The sequence below is a fragment of the Melozone crissalis genome, unplaced genomic scaffold (assembly GCF_028551555.1).
Source record: "Melozone crissalis strain CALT ecotype California unplaced genomic scaffold, PUWL_Pcris_2 ptg000034l_1, whole genome shotgun sequence".
Classification (NCBI taxonomy): Eukaryota; Metazoa; Chordata; class Aves; order Passeriformes; family Passerellidae; genus Melozone; species Melozone crissalis.
The window spans coordinates 8,952,441-8,974,823 of NW_026535812.1; the positions used below are offsets into that span (position 1 = coordinate 8,952,441).

The following is a 22,383-nucleotide window of genomic DNA, read 5'->3' on the forward strand; positions in this document are numbered from 1 at the left end:
CTAAAACTCAAATGCTGTTGTTGCTATTTATTACTAATAAAAATATCACAAAATAATAACTACAATGGATTTGTCAGATTTTGCTAAACAATCAAACAGTTTAGAGGAAGGATGAGGAAATGTAGCTTATATTTAGACTTGTAATGAGCTGAAGTCTAAAATTTAGGTTTCCTGACAAATCAGAAGTAGCTTTGGGGGAGAAAAAAGAATAAGAATAATTCAAGTTATTCCCCTCAAATTTCATAATCCAATGAGACTAATCAACCTCATGGTATTTGATTACTGTAAAAATCTTCTTAAAACAGCTGAAATATTTCTGAATTGAAGCTATTTGTAAGAGATTACGATCACCTTGATGCCAAATCTCTCAATCTGCATGACATGTGAGCAGCACGCTGGGACAGCTCAGGCGAGGGGCTGAGGAGCCGGTTCAGACCCAGGTGTTTTCAGTAAGACCAGACACAGGCAGAAGGCCAACCCTGCTCCTTGCCTGAACACAAGCAGGAGTATTTTATGCTGCACTGATCAAAGATCAGCCTAGTTGAATGTGTCTAGTATGAATGTATGACTCCCCCATGACACAAACCATATTTTGTTAATGCAGTTGAAGCATTTCTTCCAGCTATCTCCATTTCTGCAAGCACCTGGATAAAATGTGAAAGCAGGCTAAGTTGCAGGAATTTCTAGCTTTAATAAAAGTGAGCCACCAAATTTAAATATCCTTCAGAAACATTAGGAATAATTGCCATGAAAAACCCATTGTTTCCTTGACCTGTTTGTAATGTGAAGGAAACACTTGTACTGTGTGTGTGAAGATTTTGCACCAAGGGACAACTGACAGGGAGCTGCCTCTGATGTGGTTTAAAGGAGAAGAGATGAACACAAGCAAATACAACATTTATCTTTTTCTTATCTTTTTTCTTTATATTTTCTTTATTTTTTAGACTCTTTGGCAATAAAGCATGATAAAAAAATTAACTAACCTCCAGTCAGAAAAGCTTCGCCTCTGGATTGGTAGAACAGACAAGGACAGAAGAGATACAAAACATCCATAACAGAGGGAAAAGGGTCACTGAGCTCAGGAGGGTTTAAGTGCACACAAGGAGCTCTGACAAAGTCAGACACATTTAATTTCACTGAATTTTAGGCTCTCAATTTTGTGTCCATAAACATATTTCACCATATTAATAACAAGTGCACTGTTTATGCTTAAGCTGGTGGGTCAGAGATGGCTAAAAACCATTCCCCTGTACACATTCATGTTTAAATATGGGCTTCCCCAGCAGCTGCTAAAATTTTGAGTGATGCAGAGAATACACTGTTATGGGAAAGAGATGGGATTGAACCAGTCATGAGCATGAGCAAGGGTGCAGAACAGCCCCTTCCCTTGGGATTCACCAAGAGCTGAGCAAAGCTGTGAGCCCAGGGTGGATGCACGCAGCACACACACACAGAAACTGCACTTCACACTCACCTCAATCCCCACTCAGTGCCTTTTGTGTGTTTGCACAACCACTGCAGCCAGCTGGAGGAGTTCTCCCACTTCAGTGGCAGGATTGAAACAGGGAATCCACATTGACCCTGTAATTATACCTGTACCCCTCAGCCCATGGCGACTGTCTGTGGGCAGAAACTCACTCTCCTATCACACATAAAAGGTGTTTCACCTGGTAACGCGTTGTATGAAAGAGATAGCTCACACAGTGAGCTACCTCGGGATGCAAGCCTTGAAAACACACCCTGTGAATGATGATTTGAGCTACAGAGAAAGAGCATTAAGGTAAGAAGCAACAATATTTCCTTTGCACTTGTCCTTCACCATATTTAATTTTTTTTACAATACAAGGAAAAAATAATAGAAATTTATTCTTTTCTGCTATTTAAAGTATAAATGCCAACAGAAACTTACTTTTCAGAGTAATAAGGTTGAAATTCTCAGCCCACAGTACTATGATTAATTATGATTTTCAAAATATATGTCCAAAATGCTGTCTCAACCCAGACAAAACTAGATGGGAGGCAAAATACCAGTCACTTCAGGAAATACAGGATATTGCTCTAATTGGAGGGATGTACAACCCAATACCCACTGCTGTTAGCTACTTTTTTATTATTTGGAGTTGTGCTAAATTTCAAATTATCATAAACATGAGAGTGACTGTTATGTTGTTTTATACATAAAACAGAAAATTCTATCCATAAACAGGCCTTTTAGCCAATCAACTAGACAATATTCCTTCCATTTATGAAACACTCCAGTTTTTTTCTGTCAAACCTGCCTTTCCAAGATGAATACACACCATTGTATAAATGAACATTGTGATTCTTTACTGCTTGTGGGCTAGGGGTAAAAAAAGGAATATAATTTATTCTCTGCAACCACAGGATTTATTAGAGACACTTTCAAAAGAGAGAGCAGAAATAACTGTGTCACTGAAGGTACAGGATTAACATTAAAACCATAATTGTTTTTAAAAAATTGAACTCTCAAGCACAAGTTACACAGAAGGGCAACATTAAAGAAGCTGTGGCAGTGATTGCCCTAATGCATCTCCACATATTGTCAAAGACAGAAGCTGCCCACAAATAGCACATATTGATATTTCTCCTGCAGCTGCTGTTTGGTCCAGCAGAAGTTGCCCCCTGTCCCAGGTGAGACAGAAAACCCCAGTTTGCAGCACACGATTACTCACCCAGGCTGTGTGTGGATTATCTGGGCTCTGCCCTCCTGCTTGTCTCTCCTTCTCTCACTCTAACATGACTGACATCTGGCAGCCTATTCCAAATCTCAAACCTCACATTTGATCTTCCCTTTTGGAGTCCAGTATGCTTCAGTTAGGCAGAGGAACTGGGGATTATTCCCGCAAAAACGTTAAGATCTTTAGGCACAACAGGAAACTACAGATCTTTCACAGTTCACCCAGACTGTGATCATGGAGAGGTCAAAAATTTTTTGAGAAAGCATCAGACCTTTGTTTCTTTTCTTGGTGTTTGCATTTCTTGTGCCTCAGACTGAGTAACACAGGAAAATACTGCACAGTAGGGAAAAAACCCCCAAAAAACTGGCAAAAGAAAAACCCCCAGGCTGTAGCTTGTATTTCCCATGATTTCTCCCATGGTGTTGAGGATTACCCTGTCTACCCTGCTTTTCCACAGAGTGCCCCAAAGTGACACCTCCTGCAAGATGTGTGGATTGTGTGACTGATGCACACTCCTGCTGCATTTCTCTGTGTGGTTTTAAACAACCAGAACACACAAGTGTTGTGACTGAAATAGCTACAACAATGAAACACCAGCAGCCACGCAGATTTTATCTTTCTCTATTTTTACTTAACTTTTTTTTTTTACTGAAACTTGAGCACAGTTTGGCTTTGGACAAGCAATCTGTACACTCAAAGGAACCCAAAATACAAATATAATACTGGGAGTCTACAGTAGCCAGAGATTTATACAATGCATGATTTTTTCTGACTGGTACTGTGATGTGGATCCAGACTAACGCTCCTGAAACCTGTGGAGTTTTCCAAAATTTGTGTAAGCAGAGAGAAGGATTTGGCATAAGCTCAGACTGTCCATTTTCATTTGGGTCTGATACATTTTTTAATATATGAGTAAGAACCTGATATGTAATATGATCATTCAATGTGAATAAGCCTGAAAATCCTGTTTAGGCCTGCGATCTTCAACTTTTTGTAACGTGCCAACCTCTAAATGCTTTAAAGTTGACCCTCACACAAAAGATTTAAGTTTCTGATGATCAATTTGCTTTTCTTACTTACCTTTTGCAGCTCAGTCCATGGATCCCAGTTGAAACCACTGGTTTAGTCAAAATGGCAAATACTGTTTACAGAGAAAAGGCAAGAATAGAGCTATGATGTGGGAAGTAAAGAAACAGATGGAGTATACACTCCTTGCTGTAATCAGTATTTCAGCTCCATAACACCTTCAGTGGGACAGCAGCTCCCACACACACACATTCCCACCTGGGAGGAGTCACTGGCGTGCCCACAGTGCTGCAGCACCCCGGCACACCCAGCAGCTGCCTGCAGGACCGAGGCAAAGCAAAGAGCAGAGCTGTGCAGGGAGCTCAGGCTGAGCTCCAGGAGCACTCAGAGCCACCCCTGATGTCCATGAATCACAGTGGTGACACTGGCTGGGCTCACCTGGACCGCCAGGTACTGCAGCTGGCCCGGCTGAACAGAGCTGCAGACACACACACTGCACTTGCAGGAGAAGCACAACAAGGGAAATCAGATATTGGTGCATATGATGTACACATGTACATATTTTATATATTTATTTTTCTTAGAAAACATTGCTGCTGTTTATGTCCACTAATTTACATATATTTATTCCTACTACAGTATCATTTACAATAATACTTTCACTTCTATAGCACCTCCTCTTCAAGGATCTCCAATTGCTTAAAAACATTAATAAATAAAGCCTCACATCTTGCCTGTGAGGTAGGTCAATGCTATTATCAAACTTTACAGATGCATTAACTGAAGAACAGAGAGGTTAAGGCCCAAATTTTCAAATATTTGTACCTGAAGTCAAGCACCTAAATTCTCATTTAGATGCTTAAATAAAAGTCTTGTGATTTTCTTTGGTGCAGAATATCTACAACTACTGCTGAAGTCAACAGGGGCTAACGGTCAGGCCTGATTTTAGGAGGCATGACCTTTTAGACAGCTAACAAGCGACTCCAAGTTGGAAAACACTGGTCTAAATACACAAATCTCAGTCAGAGCCACAGTTGATCCCAGTAATTTATCTCCTCAGGGCCTTTATATTATGGTATACAACTTTAAAAGGCTGGTGTGGATCTTTTTCAATAGACATAAGTGACACAAAAATCGTCTACTGTTTCCACAAACTGCGTCCTTCATCAGAGTCTGTACAAATACTGCTTGGTTTGTGGGGTTTCTTGGGTGTCAGGGGGTTGTTTTTCACACATCTGTGATAATCAAGACATTGCACAGCACACACCACTTGTGCAGTCATGAAACACATCACACATCTTCACCTGCTGTCTTTACATTTCTACAGAGTCAATTTCTTTGCACTTGTGATAAACAGAAGTGGTCAAGTAAAGGTCTATTAAGAGGATACTTGTCAGAATATCATGCAGACAGCTTGCAAAATACACATACTAAAAGATCACTTTTAAAATTCTTGAATTGTTAAGCACGAAAATAATTACCTCATTCCATTACAGTACTGTGTAGAAACACGGAATAAGCAGCATTATCTTATTCCCAATAGAATAGATTATAACAACTAATTAAGTTTAAAAAATTCAGGCACCAAATGAATTATCCTGCAACATAGAACAGTATCTATATAGAGTGCTCTCCTTAATATACTACAAAACCAGCTGTATGGCAATGTTTTTCCATTTCATATTATGAACATCTTGTCACGTTTCAAAGACACCTTTGATGTTCCAGCCTCACAGAACAAAACCGTTTTCTATTGTCCGTTACAGAAACTCCCAACACAGAAGATAAACTTGCCAAGAGGGAAACCCATTGTCTTACTGCAGCTACCTCGACCGAATTTGCCATCACAAATTACACTACTGCATTCCACTTTTACACTGATGCTGAAAGTCCATACTTTAATGTGGGCTCCTCTCACCGCATACAAATTGAAATCAGTGAAATATTAATCCCTGTGACAGGAGGCTCTTAGCTCCAATTTAGAGCTCCATTAATTAAATAATCTTCCATAAATTGTTTTAAGTGCTCAATGTAGTGTTTCAGTCTCCCACATTAAATTAGAATTTCAAAGAATTAAATAATACAGCTTATTTTAAGCAACCATCAGAGGGCTCAACAGCCTTCTAATAAAATTATAATGAAACCATACTCAGTACACTGTAGGAAACTTTGGCTCAGTCTCTTTTAAGATAATACACTTCTGTTACAGCTTCTTCTATATGTTAACTTGGTAACGTCATAAAAGGGAAAATACAAAGCGCATTCAACACCGTGCTCCTGTTCTGCTCCTAACCACAGCGAACCTCTCCAATTATCTTCCAGGTGGGGGCAACAGTAAGCCAGTTTTGTGTGATCGCGGCCGTGTCCTTCTGCATCAGGAGCTCAGCGCGCGGGGATGCGCTCCCGCAGAGGCGGGCACCGCGCACACCCCGAGCTCCAGCTCCCCAGGGAGGCGCTTCCAGCATCTCTGCGGGCGAGGCGCGCCCTGCCCTCCCCGCCGAGCGGCCGGGTCACCCTGCGGCCCGTTCGCACCGCCGCGGGGCCACCGTGACGGCGGGGCCGCGGCGGGGCCGGCACCTGTCACCCCGCCCCGCCCGTGCGCTCACCCCCGCCCGGGGCTCCCGGAGCTCGGCCCGGCCCCGCTGGGCCCCGCCGTGGTTACGTGTCGCTCCTGCGGGCGGCCCGGCCCCGCGCCGAGCCGTTGGCCGTGGCCCCGCCGGTGCCCGCCTCGGGCCGGTACTTGAGCCAGCAGATGAGCCATGTGACGACCACGGAGAAGAGGGCGAGGATGCTGGCGACCGACAGGCAGATGGGCCCCACCGGCGAGGGTGATGCCGCGGCGCCGGGCGCGGCGTCCCCGCCGTACTGGTTGACGAAGATGAGGCCGGTGAAGAGCAGCACCACCATGGAGAGGAAGGAGACGACGACGCACACGCAGCCGGCGCTCAGCGCCGCCCGCTTGCAGCTCTGGCAGCTCTCGTAGCCGCCGCCCGAGGAGCGCGGCCCGGCGGGGGCGGGGGGCGGCGGGGCGAGCGCGGCCGCCGCCTCCCGGGCGCGGGGCGGGCGGCGGGGCGGCAGCGGCGGCAGGCGGTCCTGCGGCACCGGGTCGCGGGCCCGCAGCTGCGGCGGGCAGGCGGCGGCCAGCTTGGTGTTGACCGGGAGGCCGTGGACGCGGTGGTCGGGCAGCGCCGTGCGGTGGCGGCAGAGCGGGCAGGCCAGGGAGCCGCCGGGCGAGCGCCCCGGGCCCGGCTCGGCGCCGGCGGCGGGCGGGTGCTGCGCGGCGCGCAGGTGCAGCTGGCTCAGGCACTCCTGGCAGAAGGTGTGCAGGCACTCCAGCAGCTTGGGCGCCCGCCGCTCCAGGTCGAAGTAGTTGTAGCAGATCTTGCACTCGTAGTCCTCCGAGCTGGGGGCGGCGGCGGCCGCCGGCGGCGCCGCCACCGCCGCCTCATCCTCCCGCCGCCCGCCCTGCCCTACGCCGCCCGTCTGCGCCGGCTCGGCCATAACATCTCGCCGGAGGGGGACGGAGAGAGCCGCGGAAAGGCGGGGAGCGCCGGGCCGGCCCGCGGGGAGCCGCGGCAGCCGCGACCCCGCCGCCTCCTGGCCGCGCCCGCGGGCTGCGGCGGGGCCCGGCGGGGAGGGCGGGGGACGGAGGGAGGGCCCGGCCGCCTGCCTGCGTCGCCCGCCGCGCTGGCGGTGCCGGGGGCTGCCGGCGGCTGCCGCGGGCGGGGGGCGGGATCGGCGCCGCCCGCCCCCGGGAGCGGCCGCCGGTGCGCGGCGGAGGCTGCGGTGCCTCTGTGCTGCCCGCCCGGCGTGCGGGGCACGGCACGGCTCGGCACACAGCACGGCACACGGCGCAGGGCACGGCACGGCCTCGCTGCTGGCTCGCCGGCGGGAGCCGCCCCCGCAGGCCGACCCGCCGGGCTCGGTGCTCTCCCGCAGTCCCTCCGCCCTGCAGCGCTGCGGGGAACACGCCTGGGTGCCGGGCAGCCCTTTAATCCCGGAGTGCGTGTTCTTAAAGCGTTCTGCGGGTTTTAACAGTTGACGAGGATTCCCCGCTGTCAGTATGCTTTGAGACCCGCAGTTACAATGACATGACGCTCGTTAGGCACGAACACGGCAGGTGAAGGGTTAATATGGGAAGGCAGGGTGACATCTCTTTCATACACCGCAGCTCACAGGCTAACTGATATTTTACTGCTTTTCGGAAAGAACATTTTGTGCACCGTGATTCTCGTTCGTGGTGCACGCTGAGAAATAAGAGGTGTTTTATTCCGGAAGCTGGAGGCCGAAGGAGCTGCTAGTGTTGTTATTTACATCCTGACATCGCTATACAATTGAGAGCTTTCACCCAGTTTAAGGGAAAACATCCAAACAGTGAGATGCCCACAGCTGTAATGTTATATGTTAAACAACCTGATAGATTTCACTACATCAAAGCCTGCGCTGCCTCATCAGGGAACTCTCTGGAGAAACTCTTTTATCTCAGGTGTAGCAGAGGCCATAACAGTGATTATTTCTCTCTGCAGTTCTGAGGATAGCTCTAGGCAAGTAAGGCCCGTGTTTCAAGTACTCTGCTTTGCCTTGCTGTCTGGCTAAAGCTGCATCTTGGGCAAATCAGCTCTGGCCTGAGAGCTGTGTCATCTTGGATGCTTCTGCCCTCCTCTGCCGTGGGACATGCTGGATCAGGTGTGCTTCACATCAGATGCTCTGAAAGCTCTCTCCTCCTCAGTGCTGTCTGTGCTGGGCTTTGTTCTTGAGCTCTGAGCGTTCTTGAAGAGCGGGGGAATCATTGTTTAGAAAGACTTACTTGTTGGAAAGATAAAAAGCAACGTATTTGTAAACTGTGATGACAGATGTGATGATTGTCCTGGCCAAAGGGGGAGCATATCTCAGCTTAGCATAAACTGAAATCATGGGCTAAAGTCAAACAGTGAAAAGTAGGAATGTTCTCTGTACAGAGAGACATTGTTTTATAATTTATCTATATATAAGACTAAGAGATGTCTTAAAATCCTTTAAAAGTGTTGGTTGTGCCTCTAAAAAAAAGAAAGGTGACTTTTGTTGTTACTGTCCATAGTGCTGCTTGGTCTGTGCAGTCAAAAATTACCCTTGTTTAAAGGCACACATTGGTTTGCAACCTCAGAGCTAATCTGTCTGATGAACTTGGACTTTTTCATCTACCTCTGGTAACTTCCTTTTCTAAAATGAAATCTCATTGTATTTAGTCATACATCCTTATATTCTAAAATGTATGTTTCTGGTAGTTTGTCTGTTTTGGTTTTGGTTTTTTGTGTGGGTTTTTATTTTGATTTGATTTGGTTTGGTTTTTTTGCTTGCTACTCTTTCCCAGTTAGCATCAGCTTCCTATTTAATTAGTTCCCTGTTAAAACATGTCAGATTATCCCAGGCAGTGCACTTTTCTTTAATATTACTGCCACTTTCATAACTCTACAGCCTCCAACAATTTTCAAAACACGTGAAAGTCCTCAGATCCACACAAATATGAATTAATATTTCAAGTACATTTTTTTTTGAGGCACTGTATCAAATGCTTTAATAAGGTCCAGATACATCAGCTGCATTTCTGGTTCAGAGTGCTTCACCCCTGCCTTTTGTGTTCTGAGTTTTCTTATCTGATGGATATCTGCCTTGAGGTCAACTGAAACTCCATCTAATAAGTATGTGAAAGTCAGCACTGGAAAAGCTTCCTGTAATTCAGGCATGAAAACTGCACAGGATAGATGGGGAAGTTGAGCATAACTGAAAAAATAATAATCATTAAAAACAGCTAAATGCAAAATTAGGATAAAATTTACTCTTTTCTTTGCTAAATCTAAGAATGGGGAAAACTGGTGAGTGGTCACAGAAACATCCTGGTCCCCAATCACCCCTGTGAGCACAGTCCTGGATAACTCAGTCCCACTCAAGCGAGGTTATCTTGTGCTGTGCAGTCCCTAGAGAATATTGTTTAGCACAGCATGTAAAGTGCATGGGCCTCACTGCTGGTGAGATGTTGCTTTATTCTGGACCAGCACAACCCCTCTTCACCTCTTTGTGTCTCTAGTGGCACTTGCAGGTTCTGTCCTTGCCCTTCTGCTGGCACAGGAACTCATGTGATGACACGGCCAGTCAGCTTTTGGAGACAATCCAGCTGAATGCTTTTTACTTTTTAAGTAAGTTTTTTCTGCTGGAACAGCTCAGGGAAGCAGGTTGTTGCCTGGGTGCATGAGGTCTGCAGCCAGTGGGAGGAAAAATGCCAGAGGCTGTGTGGTCAGGAGAGGAAATGAGGTGGGACCGCAGCGCGGCTGATTTACGTACATTTACCTTCCCATGGAACCAAGCCATGAATGATTTCAGCCCTCCTGTCCCAGCCCAGCATCCTGTCATGTGTGTGTTACAGCTGGGTCAGAGGCAGGCTTGGCAGCCCCTGGCAGCCCTGTCCCTGCAGCACAGTGTCCTCCTGTGGCTCTCTGGGAGGCTCTGGGTTCCCATCTGCTCCCTGTGCCCGCTGCTGCCCTGGCTCCTCGGTCCCTTGGACAGGGAGGGTGCCCAGCCTGCAATTAAAGGTGGCTTCTTACCTGGATCCTTCTGGTGACTGACCCTGTGACTCTTCACAAGCAGAGGAGCTGGGCCATGAGTACTGGAGAATACCTCTGTGCTGAATTTGAAGACCTTCTCAGCAGGGAATTGAAGAGATGAAATATTTTTTCAGATTTTTGGAAAAGTTGCCATATTTACAGAGATCTAGATATATTATCTCTTTTAGTCACTTTAATGACAATGAATGTTTATTTTTTGGATTGTCAGGTTGTAGGGACTGTTTTTTAGTGGGAAACATGTATTAGTTATTGTAAGAAAGCCCCAGAATGTGGCTGAGCTGATTCTGAGGGCTGACTTTTGTCTGAAACACTACAGAAGACTTTGGATGTTATTCAGCAGAAGTTGTGTTAGAAATTCAGAGCAAAAGTGGCAAACAACCCTTACAAAAGACACATTTTTCCACTTAATCTGCAGCTGGTAAGAATTGATTTTTAGTGTGGTAAATATCAGGCCTAATTTATCCTGTGCAATGTGCCAGTTTCATGCTGGTGCAAGCTTTGGTCTAAGAAGAGTTGTAACAGTATAAATTAATAAATCAATGAGTCAAGCCCAAAAGCTCATAGAAGAATCCTCCTGTTTTTCATAAGGGACATATTGACATACACCCCTGCAGCAATAATGTCATGTTAAGGTATTTTAATTCCCCAGAAAGTCTGTGTTCTTATACAATAGGTGTTTTTCACTTTTGATGGGTGGCAAAAGATGTCTTATTTTTATGCCCCATCATTGCATAATAGGATGCTGCATCATCTTCTGCTTTCTTGACGTTGACATTTTATTTCATATAAAGTATTTCTGAATAATTTATAATTAAAGTGCTTTTTTACCTTTTCTGTATTGGAACTTCTGTAAAAGCCATTGCATGTTGGTCTATTGCATTCAGTACTGAAAGGAACATTCATTTTCAATAGTATTTGAAAATAGCCATTTCAGGGAGCTGAAAAAGCGAAAATGGATTACAGTTATGAGCAATTCTACATCAGTCACAGCCATATAAAAATATGTTAATCTCTTAATGTATGTCATAAGAAAGATGCAGAAGTAAATGCAATGTTTGACACCACTCTCCTACCAGTAAAACCTTTATTGTGTTTTATCTGCTAACTACTGTCCTATTTCAATTGGCTCAGGAAATTAGAAATGTCTGAAGGACAGACCTTTGCTGACCACTCAGCTCTTTTCTCCTGGGTTAAGCTCTCAGCTTCTCCTCCTCACACAGTGTTCACCTGCAGCCCCAAGCACAGAAACACTCTGGCTGGTGTCAGTCTCATGCCAAATTTTATTGGCAATAAAAGGATGAGGGCCTAAACCTGGGGGTGATGTATAATTTCTGATGGGAATGATTTCTTGTTGTTCCCATCCATGTCTTTTCCATGATGTGTTTTCAGCACATCCCTGCATGACAACTGCATTACAAGCTTTTGTTAAGAAATAATGAGGAATTATTTGAAATTGCGAGGCCATGTCCAGCAGGTGCCTCTCCTTCTCCAACAGCTAAGCTTGAACAGCATAAAGAGATCCCCACAGATGTGCTATCCACAGAAATGTTTGAGCTGATGGCAGATATGGGCTGGCTCTGCAGTTTGGGCAGAGGTGGATCTGGGGTCCCCTGGCTTTGCTCCAGCCCATGGGAATTTCAGGTTGGATGGTTTGGGCTCCAGAGCTCCAGGAGAGTCCCCATCTCCTGTGGTATGGCACGTTATTGATCGCTCCTTGGAGCAGTGACTGTGTCAGGGCAGATCTGCCCTGGGTCTTTGCAGGGATTTTATAAATCTTATACATTTTATAAATCTTTTAGAAAACAGTATTTAAATTGGTGCAGTCTTCCAGGTTGGCTGCAGCTTTTGAAACGAATATATTTGTATAAAATTTATCTTCTAAGCTAATGGCACTTCTTCAAACCGTGTGGTGATTATATAATTGAATCAAGAATCCAGGAATTCATTCTTGGATTAACTGTTGGGGTTTTTTGGGTTTTTTTGTTAGTGTTTTTTTTTTTTTCCAAAAAGAAACAAGCTAAAAAGAGAAAAAGAGGGAAAGCCTCAGAGAAGCCTTTTGTTTTAGCCAGCACTGTGTTTTCTGCACTTGAGAGTAATGGTGAAAATTTAATCCAGCACTGGGTGCTGGATGCAGTGTGGGGCTGGCAGAGCCTGTTGGGGCTTGCCTGGAGCAGCAGCCTCTGCAAGGAGAGGGATTTCTGTGGAGCAGGGCATTTTTAGATGTGGAACTGCTGGGGCTCAGTGGCACCTTGGAGCTCAAAATTATGGTTCTGTTTGCCACAGTAAAGCAGCTGGGTAGGAAAATGTATAAAAACAAGATTAATAATTATTATTAATTGTGATTAGAGTAATTAGTGAATGCCAGCATGGCTATTAGCTCTTGGGCAGTTACTTTATGCTGCCCAAATTGTCCTTGCACTGCAATGACACAGCCTATGGAATCACTTTAACAGATTACTTAGTCCTTTTGGGAACTCTGCTTAGAAGACACAGTACACATTCCAGTCACTGATTTTATTTCAGGATATCATTGGTAACCTTGAGTTAAAATAGGGATGGTTATCTCTGAAGTGAAATCCTGAGCCAGTGAAGCTGGTTAAGAATTTTTGTCATCAGCTTCAAAGTGGCCAAGTTTTTGTCCTTGATAATGACAGGGACATTTTTTTCTTTTTAAGACAGCTTGGAAACAACTACTATTGTTCAGACCACAATATTATGTATATGTGCTTGAATCAATTCAGAATGAGAAACAGATGCAGAATTTGGGATTTTTTTGCATTCATACTATTGCATATATACAGATATTAAAATTATAATTTGTTTTTTTGTTTTGAGCTGAAGTGAACACATAGAAATTGGTTTGTTGGAGTTTTTTTGTTGTTTTTAAATAAAATTTAACATCTTCTCACAAGAAATAGCAAATTTAAACATTGCTTGACATGACCCTAAAACCTACCTGGGTCTTTGCAACCCTGGAGAAGCCCAGCCTCTGCTTTTAAAAAAGGCAGAAAAGCAAAAACCAAGTGTTAGGGGTGAATTTGGAACAATCTAGATTCTAACAGAAAACATTGTTTTGTTGCTGTATAAACCATGTACTGAGCACTGTGTGCCCTTTGGTGCCTTCCCTCTAGGAAGGAAATATTGTAAAAATTCCTGACACAGGGAATTGATTGGCATCTGACTCCATTGCTTCAGAATGCTGAACACTCACTTTATTAGAACTATACTATATTGTAATAATACTATGTTACATTAAAGAGAGATACTAAACTATACTCTATCATATCATGCTTACTTCTACCTTCCTTCTAACTTCTGAAAAACCCATGACTGTCAGCTGATCCAATTGATCACCTTGGGTAAGCAATCTCCAGAGTACATTCCACATCTTGGGTAGATCATTGTTAATTGCTGCTTTGAGATGAGCAGGATGTCTCTGTTTCGGCTTGTGCATCTGAAGAAAGAGTCTGAACTCTTCAGTTTTCGGTCTTGAGGTTGTTTATTAATTCTTATCTATAAAATTTTCTTTCTGCCCAGCAGAGATCTGCTCAGCAGGGCAGCCACAGGCACTCTGACCACCCCCAAGGCGATGCTGTCTTTTTATACTACAAACTACGTATAACATATTTACACTTAATTCTCAGTACTTGTCACTTAAGTTAGACAGTGCACTTTTATTCTAAACTAATCTCAAAGTGCTAACATCACTGCAGAAAATGGAGAACAAGAAGAAGAAGAAAGGCTAGACGCACTTAAGTTCTTCTATCTTGTTCTAACTTCTATATCAAAAATCTTAAAATCTACATTTTCACTCTGTGATAATTTTATTATTATACTATTCAAACTTCTGTGACTTTCAGGTCTTCATACAAAGCTGGTAACTTGCTCTAGGGGTCAAAATCAAATCTCCATGTGTTCTGAGCTGCGTGCCAGGGTCTCCGAGCCCCCCGGCGGGGTCCTTGGCAACTCTGGACACCTGGAGGAATGCACTGAGTTCCGACACAAATGAGCACAACAAGAAGAGCAGCACATGAGATAAGAATTGTTTTTTCTTTCTCTGAGGTTCCTCACTGCGATTCCCAGGAAATATCCTTGGGAATTGTGCCTTGCTTTTCTCTGTGAAGAGAAATGTGGCCACAAGGAGATGTTCAGGCAAGGGCAGGGACGGGGAAGATCTTGCACGTGAAGGAAACCCCACAGAGCAGGACTGCACAGCCTGTGGAGGAGGATGCTAGAGCAGGGCAATGGGCTCTGCTGGACCAGCCCAGGGACTCAGACACCGTGCAGAGATCTCCAGCACCTCAGGGGGATGGAGGCTGCCAGGGGGTGCTGCCAACTCCTGAGCTGCCCTGCCAGGGGGACTGTAACCCCAGGAGGAGAGGGATATCTGATTTGTTCCTTGGCATCTCCCGCTCCATTGTCCCTGCTGCTGGCCCCTCATTCTCACAGTACTGGTGGGGAGGTTGAGAAGCTTGGTTCTAATGGGCTGATTCGATATTAAACATTTTGTAACAAAACCAACTAACCACTGGGATGTCTTTCTGATGGGGGTGAGAACTCAGGATGTAACCTTTGGAGAGAAAATTCTTCAATTAGCTAAAAATGAGTCCTAGCTGAGTCAAGAAAGAGATTCCTTCATCCCAATTTAAAATCTAAATTACATTAATTGAAGAGTGTATGGTTTCTGAGTTTTATGAGTAAGAATAAGTGAAAATTGATTAAATTGACATTTCTTATTCACAGTTGTTTTCCACACAAAAATGTGGACTAAATTTGTGGACCCAGTAGTAAATGCCAGTTTGGAAGAATTCCACTGGATTCATTGTTGCACCTTCCTTAGCCAGTACAGAATCAGACCCTGCATGCACAAGTTTTCTAATTTAGACCTGAGGGTATATAATCAGGGCTGAGTTTCCATTCCAGATCAAGTCTTTCACATGCAGACTATAAAATCAGTAAAAAACAAGCTTAGTTTGGCAGGGACTTCAAAAGAGACCTTTGGATGATTTTATCAACAACAGAAGAGGCAATTCATTCTCCATGCTAGAAACCAACATATATCTCATTTTAGGAGATGTGATCTATACTGACTGGTGGCTTTGTGTAGAGAGAAAAATACCATATTTGAGAGAATTTTTCTTAGGACCACCTCAAGTCCATGTAAACACTTCAGCCTTCAAAAACCTTATCTCCTAATCTCAGAGAAACACTTTTGCCCAACATATTTAGATCAATATTTTTGGTTTATTTATTTATGTTGTCTTGTCTTTTTGATTGTCTAAGGCTTCAAACAAGATTTTAGAAGTTTATCCCAAATTTCTGTATTAATTCTGCAGGAAGATTGAACATTGATTTAAGAGTTGTGGTTTGGATTTGTAGATGCTAATGCAAGAAAGCTCCCAAGGAATGCAGCTTCTCTCAACTCTTGCACTGAAAGAGACATCAAAACCACTAAGGAAAGGAGCTAAAACCTGATTTTCTCTTCAGCCATTGCCAGGAAAGCTTCCAGCCAGATAGATGATCCGTGATGGATGGTCAACAATCACAGTTAAAAGTTCTGTGTGCTGCCATTGCTTTTCAAAACTGCATATTCCCCAAAAGAGCACAAATAAATAGAGAGATAATGGGGTGGGCATGGGTGTCTTATCTAAAACAATCACTTGGATTTCTCAAGTCTTGTTGGGTTGCCCTGTGTGTGTGCAGGAGCCACAGTAAATGCTGCCCTGACATCCCCAGGGCAGAGGGTGCAGCAGCTCCTCTCAGGTGTGCTTGAACACCTCTCAGAGCACATCTGACATTCAAAAACTTGATGCAGAGGAAATATTTTACTAATATACTTTAAAAAAATTAAAATAACCCTCCATGCAGTTGACAGAGTTTGCATTAAACATGACCAATTATGGTCATATTTCTCTCCTGCAAAAAACAAAAGTTCAAACTCCCTTCTGCCCCCCAGCCAGCCATTTGGTGATATTTAAACACATTTCAACAGCAAAATGTTTGGTCTGGAACGAGGTATAGTAGAAAATCTCTCCTACTATAAGTTATTAGAGGTGAAGGATCATATTTATGATCCTATTCTGCAGAGGGAGGAGGGAGCTGCCCAGACAAGACCCCTGCTCTATCTGCCTGCCCCCAGTTCAGTGATGTCTCCACAAGGAGGTCTCTAAATGGAGCTTAGCCCTGTATTTCTGTCTTCCATCTGGGCCCTTTTCCTTTTTTCCTTCCACTGGTCCAAAGATGGTCACATTTTTAAGGGTTTGCAAACTGCTTCAGAAAGGAAGGGCAGGACAGGCTCAGGCTCTGGAAACACACTGGTCACACCTAAAAAACTTCATTTTTTCAGTTTCATTTATCCACATGGAAGGACAGCAGGGCTCCTGCTTCGTCAGCAGCTCAGTAGTAGTTTCTAGAATCAGGGCTAATTCACAGATTATTAAAGGTTTTTCCCACTGCCCTGTACAGTTAATTTCACAGCTTCCACTATTTGAAGTGGATAACTTGTATGATTTTTAATGAATCCAGGTAAATGCTGTCAGCCCTCCTAATGGTTGTTTCTATCTACTATCCCTTAAAAAATGTATATATGCATCCTTCTTGGTTTACTGCCAGTCAATCAATGTCACAGCATTGACAGATGGATGTGGGATTTTTTGCTGTCTTTAAAATAGGATCAATGACATTAAAGCTTGTCATGTAAATAGTAGAAATAAAGCAGAAAAACCCAAGAGCTATTTATGTTTTTTAGGATGACATCTGTAATGTGGGTGGCATAGAATGAAAAGTAGAAAAATTCAAAGCTGTTCATAATTGAATGAATTGACTGAGCATATATTTTTTTAGCATTTTAAAAGGCATTAGTTCTGCAAAGTCCATGCACGCAAACAAAATAAATGTATGAACTAAAGATAAACCTATGAACTGGTTGCACAAATCTCAAACCATTTATTTGCTCATTCTCTATTCCCAGCCTTTTTTCTCTGGACTGTTTGCTTCTAAACAGACTTTTTGCTGAAACTCAGAAATTGCCTGAAAAAACATAATTTAGGAGGTCAGCAGCTCCCAGCAAAAGCCTCTGCTGCCCTTCACAGGATGCTTTTTGTTGGCTGAGGCTCTGCAGGGACCAAAAAACCCTGCTGGCCAGGCTGACCTGCCCTGGCAGAGCCCAGCTCCATACTGCAAATAGATTTGAGACAAAAGAAAAGAGCCCTACGTCTCTTGCATTCCAAACAAGTGTTTGACAGCAGTGACTCATGCTGCCGTAATGCAGGGATAAACACTTGGAAGACATAAAGCTGCAGCTTTAGGGCTGATGGCAGGAAGTTTGATGCATGTAAGATGTCACAAAGAGAGGTTTAAGGGGAGGGCAGAGAGGTGCCTGGCTCTCAGATCCATCCTCTGCTCTGGGCAGGAGGAGGAACCATGAGAACATGCTGGGTACAGAGGGCATTTGGGAGTGCTCTCTGGCATGGCAGGGTAAAGCACTGCCCCCAGCCCTGGGGAGTGTCAGCTGTGCCCCAGAAGAGGAGCAGGATTGAACTCAGCAGCTCCTGTCCCTGCTTTTTGTTCAGATTCCCGTGTGCTGGCTGTGAGCTGCCCATTATCAGCTGACTGCTCCAAGGCTGCACACTGTGCTCAGGCTTCTGCTGTGCTTGTGGGCTCAGACCAAAACTGGCTTCTCCAGAATAATGGATTTCTTGAAGGAAAAGGCAGCTGTAAAAAGCAGGGTATTACTCTGTATTTGATAATAATTACTCGAGAACTGTAATCTTGTCTCCATTCCTACTCTTGCTGAATGAGTAGAAGAGCCCATGCCAGGAGATGTCTCAGAACAAAGCCAGCAAAGGGAAAGGATGTTTGCCCAGCTGTGCCCCTCCAGCAGAGCTCTTGTCTCTTCAGCAGAGCTGCACTGCCAGCCTGGCCATTTCCAGGGGAGCTGGTTGTAGGGGTCTGGAGCTGCTCACCCTTAGCAAAGACCCTCCCAGGCCCTTTTCCAGCAGTGATTTACAGAACCTGCTGAATTCCCTTGTGTTTCAATTCCCTTGTCACTGAATCCCCTTCAGTGCAGGCACTGAGTGCTGTAAGCAGAGATCACCAAACAGCAGCATGGGAACTGCTGCAAAAAAAAATATTAAAACCCTTTCCACAGCTTCAAGCACATTGGGGCAACACTCAGCCCAGAGAAAGAGAAGTTTTTACCATTTTAAGCCTAGACTGTTGTTGATAAAATCAGATTTTTTTTTTTCCAGAGAGCTTGTATATGATATTTTAAATCAAAACAAGTCAATTCTTATGATAGTTAAGTTTTAAAAAATTCTTAGGGGTTAAGTTCAACATTTCAATACAACGTTATTCATTCCTCTTCTGCTGTTGTCTCCTAGAACACTGCAATAGCAAAGGTAGCCTACAAATAACCAGAAACATTGTGAACACCTCCAGGAATTTCACAGTAGACATACATGCAATTGAAGTGTCCAAGTGATATGGTGCAGAATAATTATTTAAATAACACGCTAATCTTCACTGGAAATTAGCAATACCATTTCAAGCAATGCAAATCATAAGCAATTACATGGAATTATCTGGTTACTTACACTGCAAACAGAAAAGTTAATTATTTCTGCCCAATACAGCACCCACAGCTTCAGCACATTCCCTTTCTTGCAGTTTTTGGAGCTTCTTTCATCTTCCCAAGTTTTAAACTTTGCTTTGCTTTTGTACTTGCATTCTCTAAAACTGAAAATGCAATCACATATATATAAAATAAGCATATTTTAATAAAATTATGTGATAATTATTAACAAATGGGTCTACAGTTCCATTTTCCCCCGTGTCTAAAGTTGTAGGACTTGGTGAGCAGTTTGGAGCCCAAAGGACTGATGAATTTAACACACATTTTGTGCTGAGGCTTTACATTTTCTGACCATCTGTGACAATTGCTGTGTTCAGTGCCTTGAAGGCTGCAGAGGGATCACAGGGTCCAATCTTTCTGTATCACTCAGCTAAACTAATGAAGATATTGGCATAGAAAACATTTTCTCTTAGTCAGAAAAGGCCTACAAAATGTGCAGACTTGAGACCCATTACAGCTGTGCAGACTCCTGTTGAGATTCTTTCTTTATTGACCTTTCCTGCAATTTTTTTCTCTAAAAACATTTATTCAAACTGGATTTTATTTGACCTTTGTTAGGTATTAAATCCAAAGCAAAAACTCAAGTGCTGTGGAAACCACAGTCTCTCATGTGTTGGTTTCCAAGGGCACTTTCTACAGATTTTTTCCATCTCTTCACCATATTTCAAAATCTTCAGTTCTTCCAGCTAATCTGAGTAAGCTCCATTTTCTTGCCTGCAAGGTTAGTGGGTGGTTGGGTCTGACATTCAGTACTGAAAGTCTCAGATCCAAAATAATGTGTTCAGTAGCTTGTCAACTAAATATAATGAAAAAGCAAAAGTACTTGTAACTTGTAGTATTAAAGCATACACATTTTAATGGTTTCTTTCTCAGCAGAAAGAGTAAAAAAATGCAAATTGCCAGAAAATGGTGAAGGAAGATGAAATTAAGAGTCAGGCTCTGAGTATGCTGAGAAAATGTCAGAGGAAATGAAAACACGTGGGATGAAGCTGAGGAGAAAATTTGTTCAAGCCTGTTTAAATACAATGCTGTGGCACTTGGTGAGTTGGTGGGATTTTTGTCTTGACTTATGGCCAAAGGATGTCTGTGTGCAGGATTTCTGAGTGCCACCCCTCCCTCTGGCACAGCCACATCTCACTGCCACGGTCAGTGGTCCCAGGCCACCGTGTGCTGATGTGTGCAGCTCCGCCCTGCCAGATCCTCAGCATCCCTCCAGGTACCAGGGACACTGCCAAGGCCTCTCCCTGGCACCAGACACATCTCACCAGGCAGTGGCTCTCCACCTACTGCAGCAGCTCCAGCAGGGGCTTCAATTTGTTCATGCTCCCGTCACTTCGGTGGATTTTTGCTTGGAAAACCACAGTTCTGACAGTGTTTGTAAATCATAAGGCACAGCCTCCTCAGAGGGATCTCAGTGGAAATAACTCTGAGTGTGAGCTTCCACAGTGAAATGTGGCTGCTGTCTGCAGAGTGACAGCAAAACCTGTGCTCGTATTTTGCTCCTCCAGACCCATTCTCTCAGCCTGGGGGAAAACAAGGCTTGTCTGGCTGTCAGGATTGCAAACTCAGGCTGACATCTGAAAACTGAGCTGTGCTCTCCTACCATCATCATCCACCCCCAGCCCTGGAATTTGTACTTCACTCTTAACTTTGTTGATGCTGAAGGCAAAATTATCCACCATCATGACAATGACACCCGTTGTTGTTGAGGAAATGCCTTCAGCACAAGGCACTATTCTCAGCTTTCTCAAAAGTTATCTTTTGTATTCTCATCTTTCATGCTTTTCCTCAGCCCAGGGGTGATTTTCTTCCCTTGTGAAAATGTAGCTAAATACTAACCAGCTATTAGTGAGATATTTTGGCTGTGGATGAGGCAATTTCACTAGATAAAGCTCTAAAAGCTTTTTTTTTTTGCTACTGGACAGTTTATAAATGACTTCTTTTAAACACTGTGAGAATCATACTCATGTAGACTTTTGCAGTGCCATTGATTCCACTGGCATATTAAAATTAACAATAAGTAGAAATTTCCCCCTTATTTTTTCTCTCTACTAAGTTTAGAGTGAGTTTGATTAATAAAACCAGAATTCTCATCAGCTGGATGCTGACATCCTCACTGAGACACATTCCCACTAACCTACGTGTGCACCTGCAGAGGAATTAGGGAGAAGCTGGCTGTGAATGCTGAGTTCTATTTAAATACCTGGGAAGTATGATAATGACATAACTATGTAGGCAGATCAGATAAATATTGACTTGTGGTTGACAAAGAAATGTTTTAAAATACCCACCGAGTGCTGGCTCCAGCCATGCACTTTCATTCCTGCTTTCCTGCTTCCCACTGTGTCCCTGGATGAGATCCTATCCCACTGGCATCAGTGGCAAGGCTCCCAACTGCAATTTTACTGTAATACAGCCCTGTAAAGGGCTGTAATTTTACCCTTCAAATAAACATGTTACAAATTTTCGTGCATTTTTCACACATCTAGGAACAGGAAAAAAAAAGCAAACATTTCCCAGGTACATATGAGCGCATCTAGTAAATGTTACAGCTGTTAAAAAGCAAACCCAGAGGCAAACAATAAATAATTCCCCCAAGTAAAAGTGTACAAACACATAACCTGCTCAGGCTGCCTCCCTCCTCTGAGCTGGTTCTAACAGGGGAGCCCTGTCATCATGGCCAGGGCTGAGTGTGTGCACACACCAGCAGCGAGGAGAGCACCCGACACAGGATGGTTGGGCAGACCTCTGCTGACAGAAGATTGTTTTGGAGAAGATAAAAGAAAATTAATCACGCAAACAATTAAATGAGACCTTTGGAGTCTGCCCCAGATTGTGGATGGGGTGATGAAGAGCTGTCCCTGGGATTCCTCACAGGAGCCACGTGGCCCCAGCCCAGGCTGGGTGATGAGATGGCTCTGCCATCTCTCATCTTGAGAGTACTCATGGAGCCTGGGTGAGCATCTCCTGCAGGCAGCCCAGCCTGTGGCACAGGGACACACTGACTTGCTAAAAAAGCAATGGAATATGACTTTGGTTCTAAGTGCTCTGGAAAAAAAAGCTTTGATGCAATCTTGCATAATTTAGGGTATTTGAGAAGGAAAAAAAAGTAACAAACTTTAAACAAGTGTATGTTGAGCAAATAATGATTGTGCAATCCTCGTATAAAATATATTTCTGGGAATATAAATGGGCTGTTCTAAAAAGAAAAAAATTGCACTGGTGGAACTAAGGTGCTAAATGTTTCAAACATAAGAATCAGCAGGGATCACCTGTGGCAACGTTTGCAGCCCCAGAACTTCAGGGGCATCTTCCAAGGGATAACTCCTTTTTTTCTGTAGGAAACTCCACGGCTGTATTTAAGGGAGAAAATATTTAGAGATGCATCCCTATATGTGTATGCGTACACTTGATGTATACAATGTAG

The 22,383-nt window shown here is 44.0% G+C and overlaps 1 protein-coding gene across 1 annotated transcript; it reads right to left on the reverse strand.

The window, feature by feature from the left end:
- Nucleotides 1-6,382: 6,382 nt before the first annotated feature.
- Nucleotides 6,383-20,638, reverse strand: LOC128941075 (zinc finger protein ZFPM1). Its single transcript, XM_054283000.1, has 2 exons — nucleotides 20,560-20,638; nucleotides 6,383-7,747 (listed from the first exon to the last, which is right to left on the reverse strand). The coding sequence occupies exons 1-2, from the start codon at nucleotides 20,636-20,638 to the stop codon at nucleotides 6,384-6,386; spliced, it is 1,443 nt and encodes a 480-aa protein (XP_054138975.1). The 3' UTR covers nucleotide 6,383.
- Between the last annotated feature and the right edge of the window lie 1,745 nt (nucleotides 20,639-22,383).

Coding starts and splice junctions, on each gene's coding strand:
- LOC128941075 (XM_054283000.1), bottom strand. CDS start 20,638: ATGGTGGATAATTTTGCCTTCAGCATCAACAAAGTTAAGAGTGAAGTA. Junction 7,748..20,559: donor GCTGGGGGTGGATGATGATG/GTAGGAGAGCAC, acceptor TAAAACCCGCAG/AACGCTTTAAGAACACGCAC.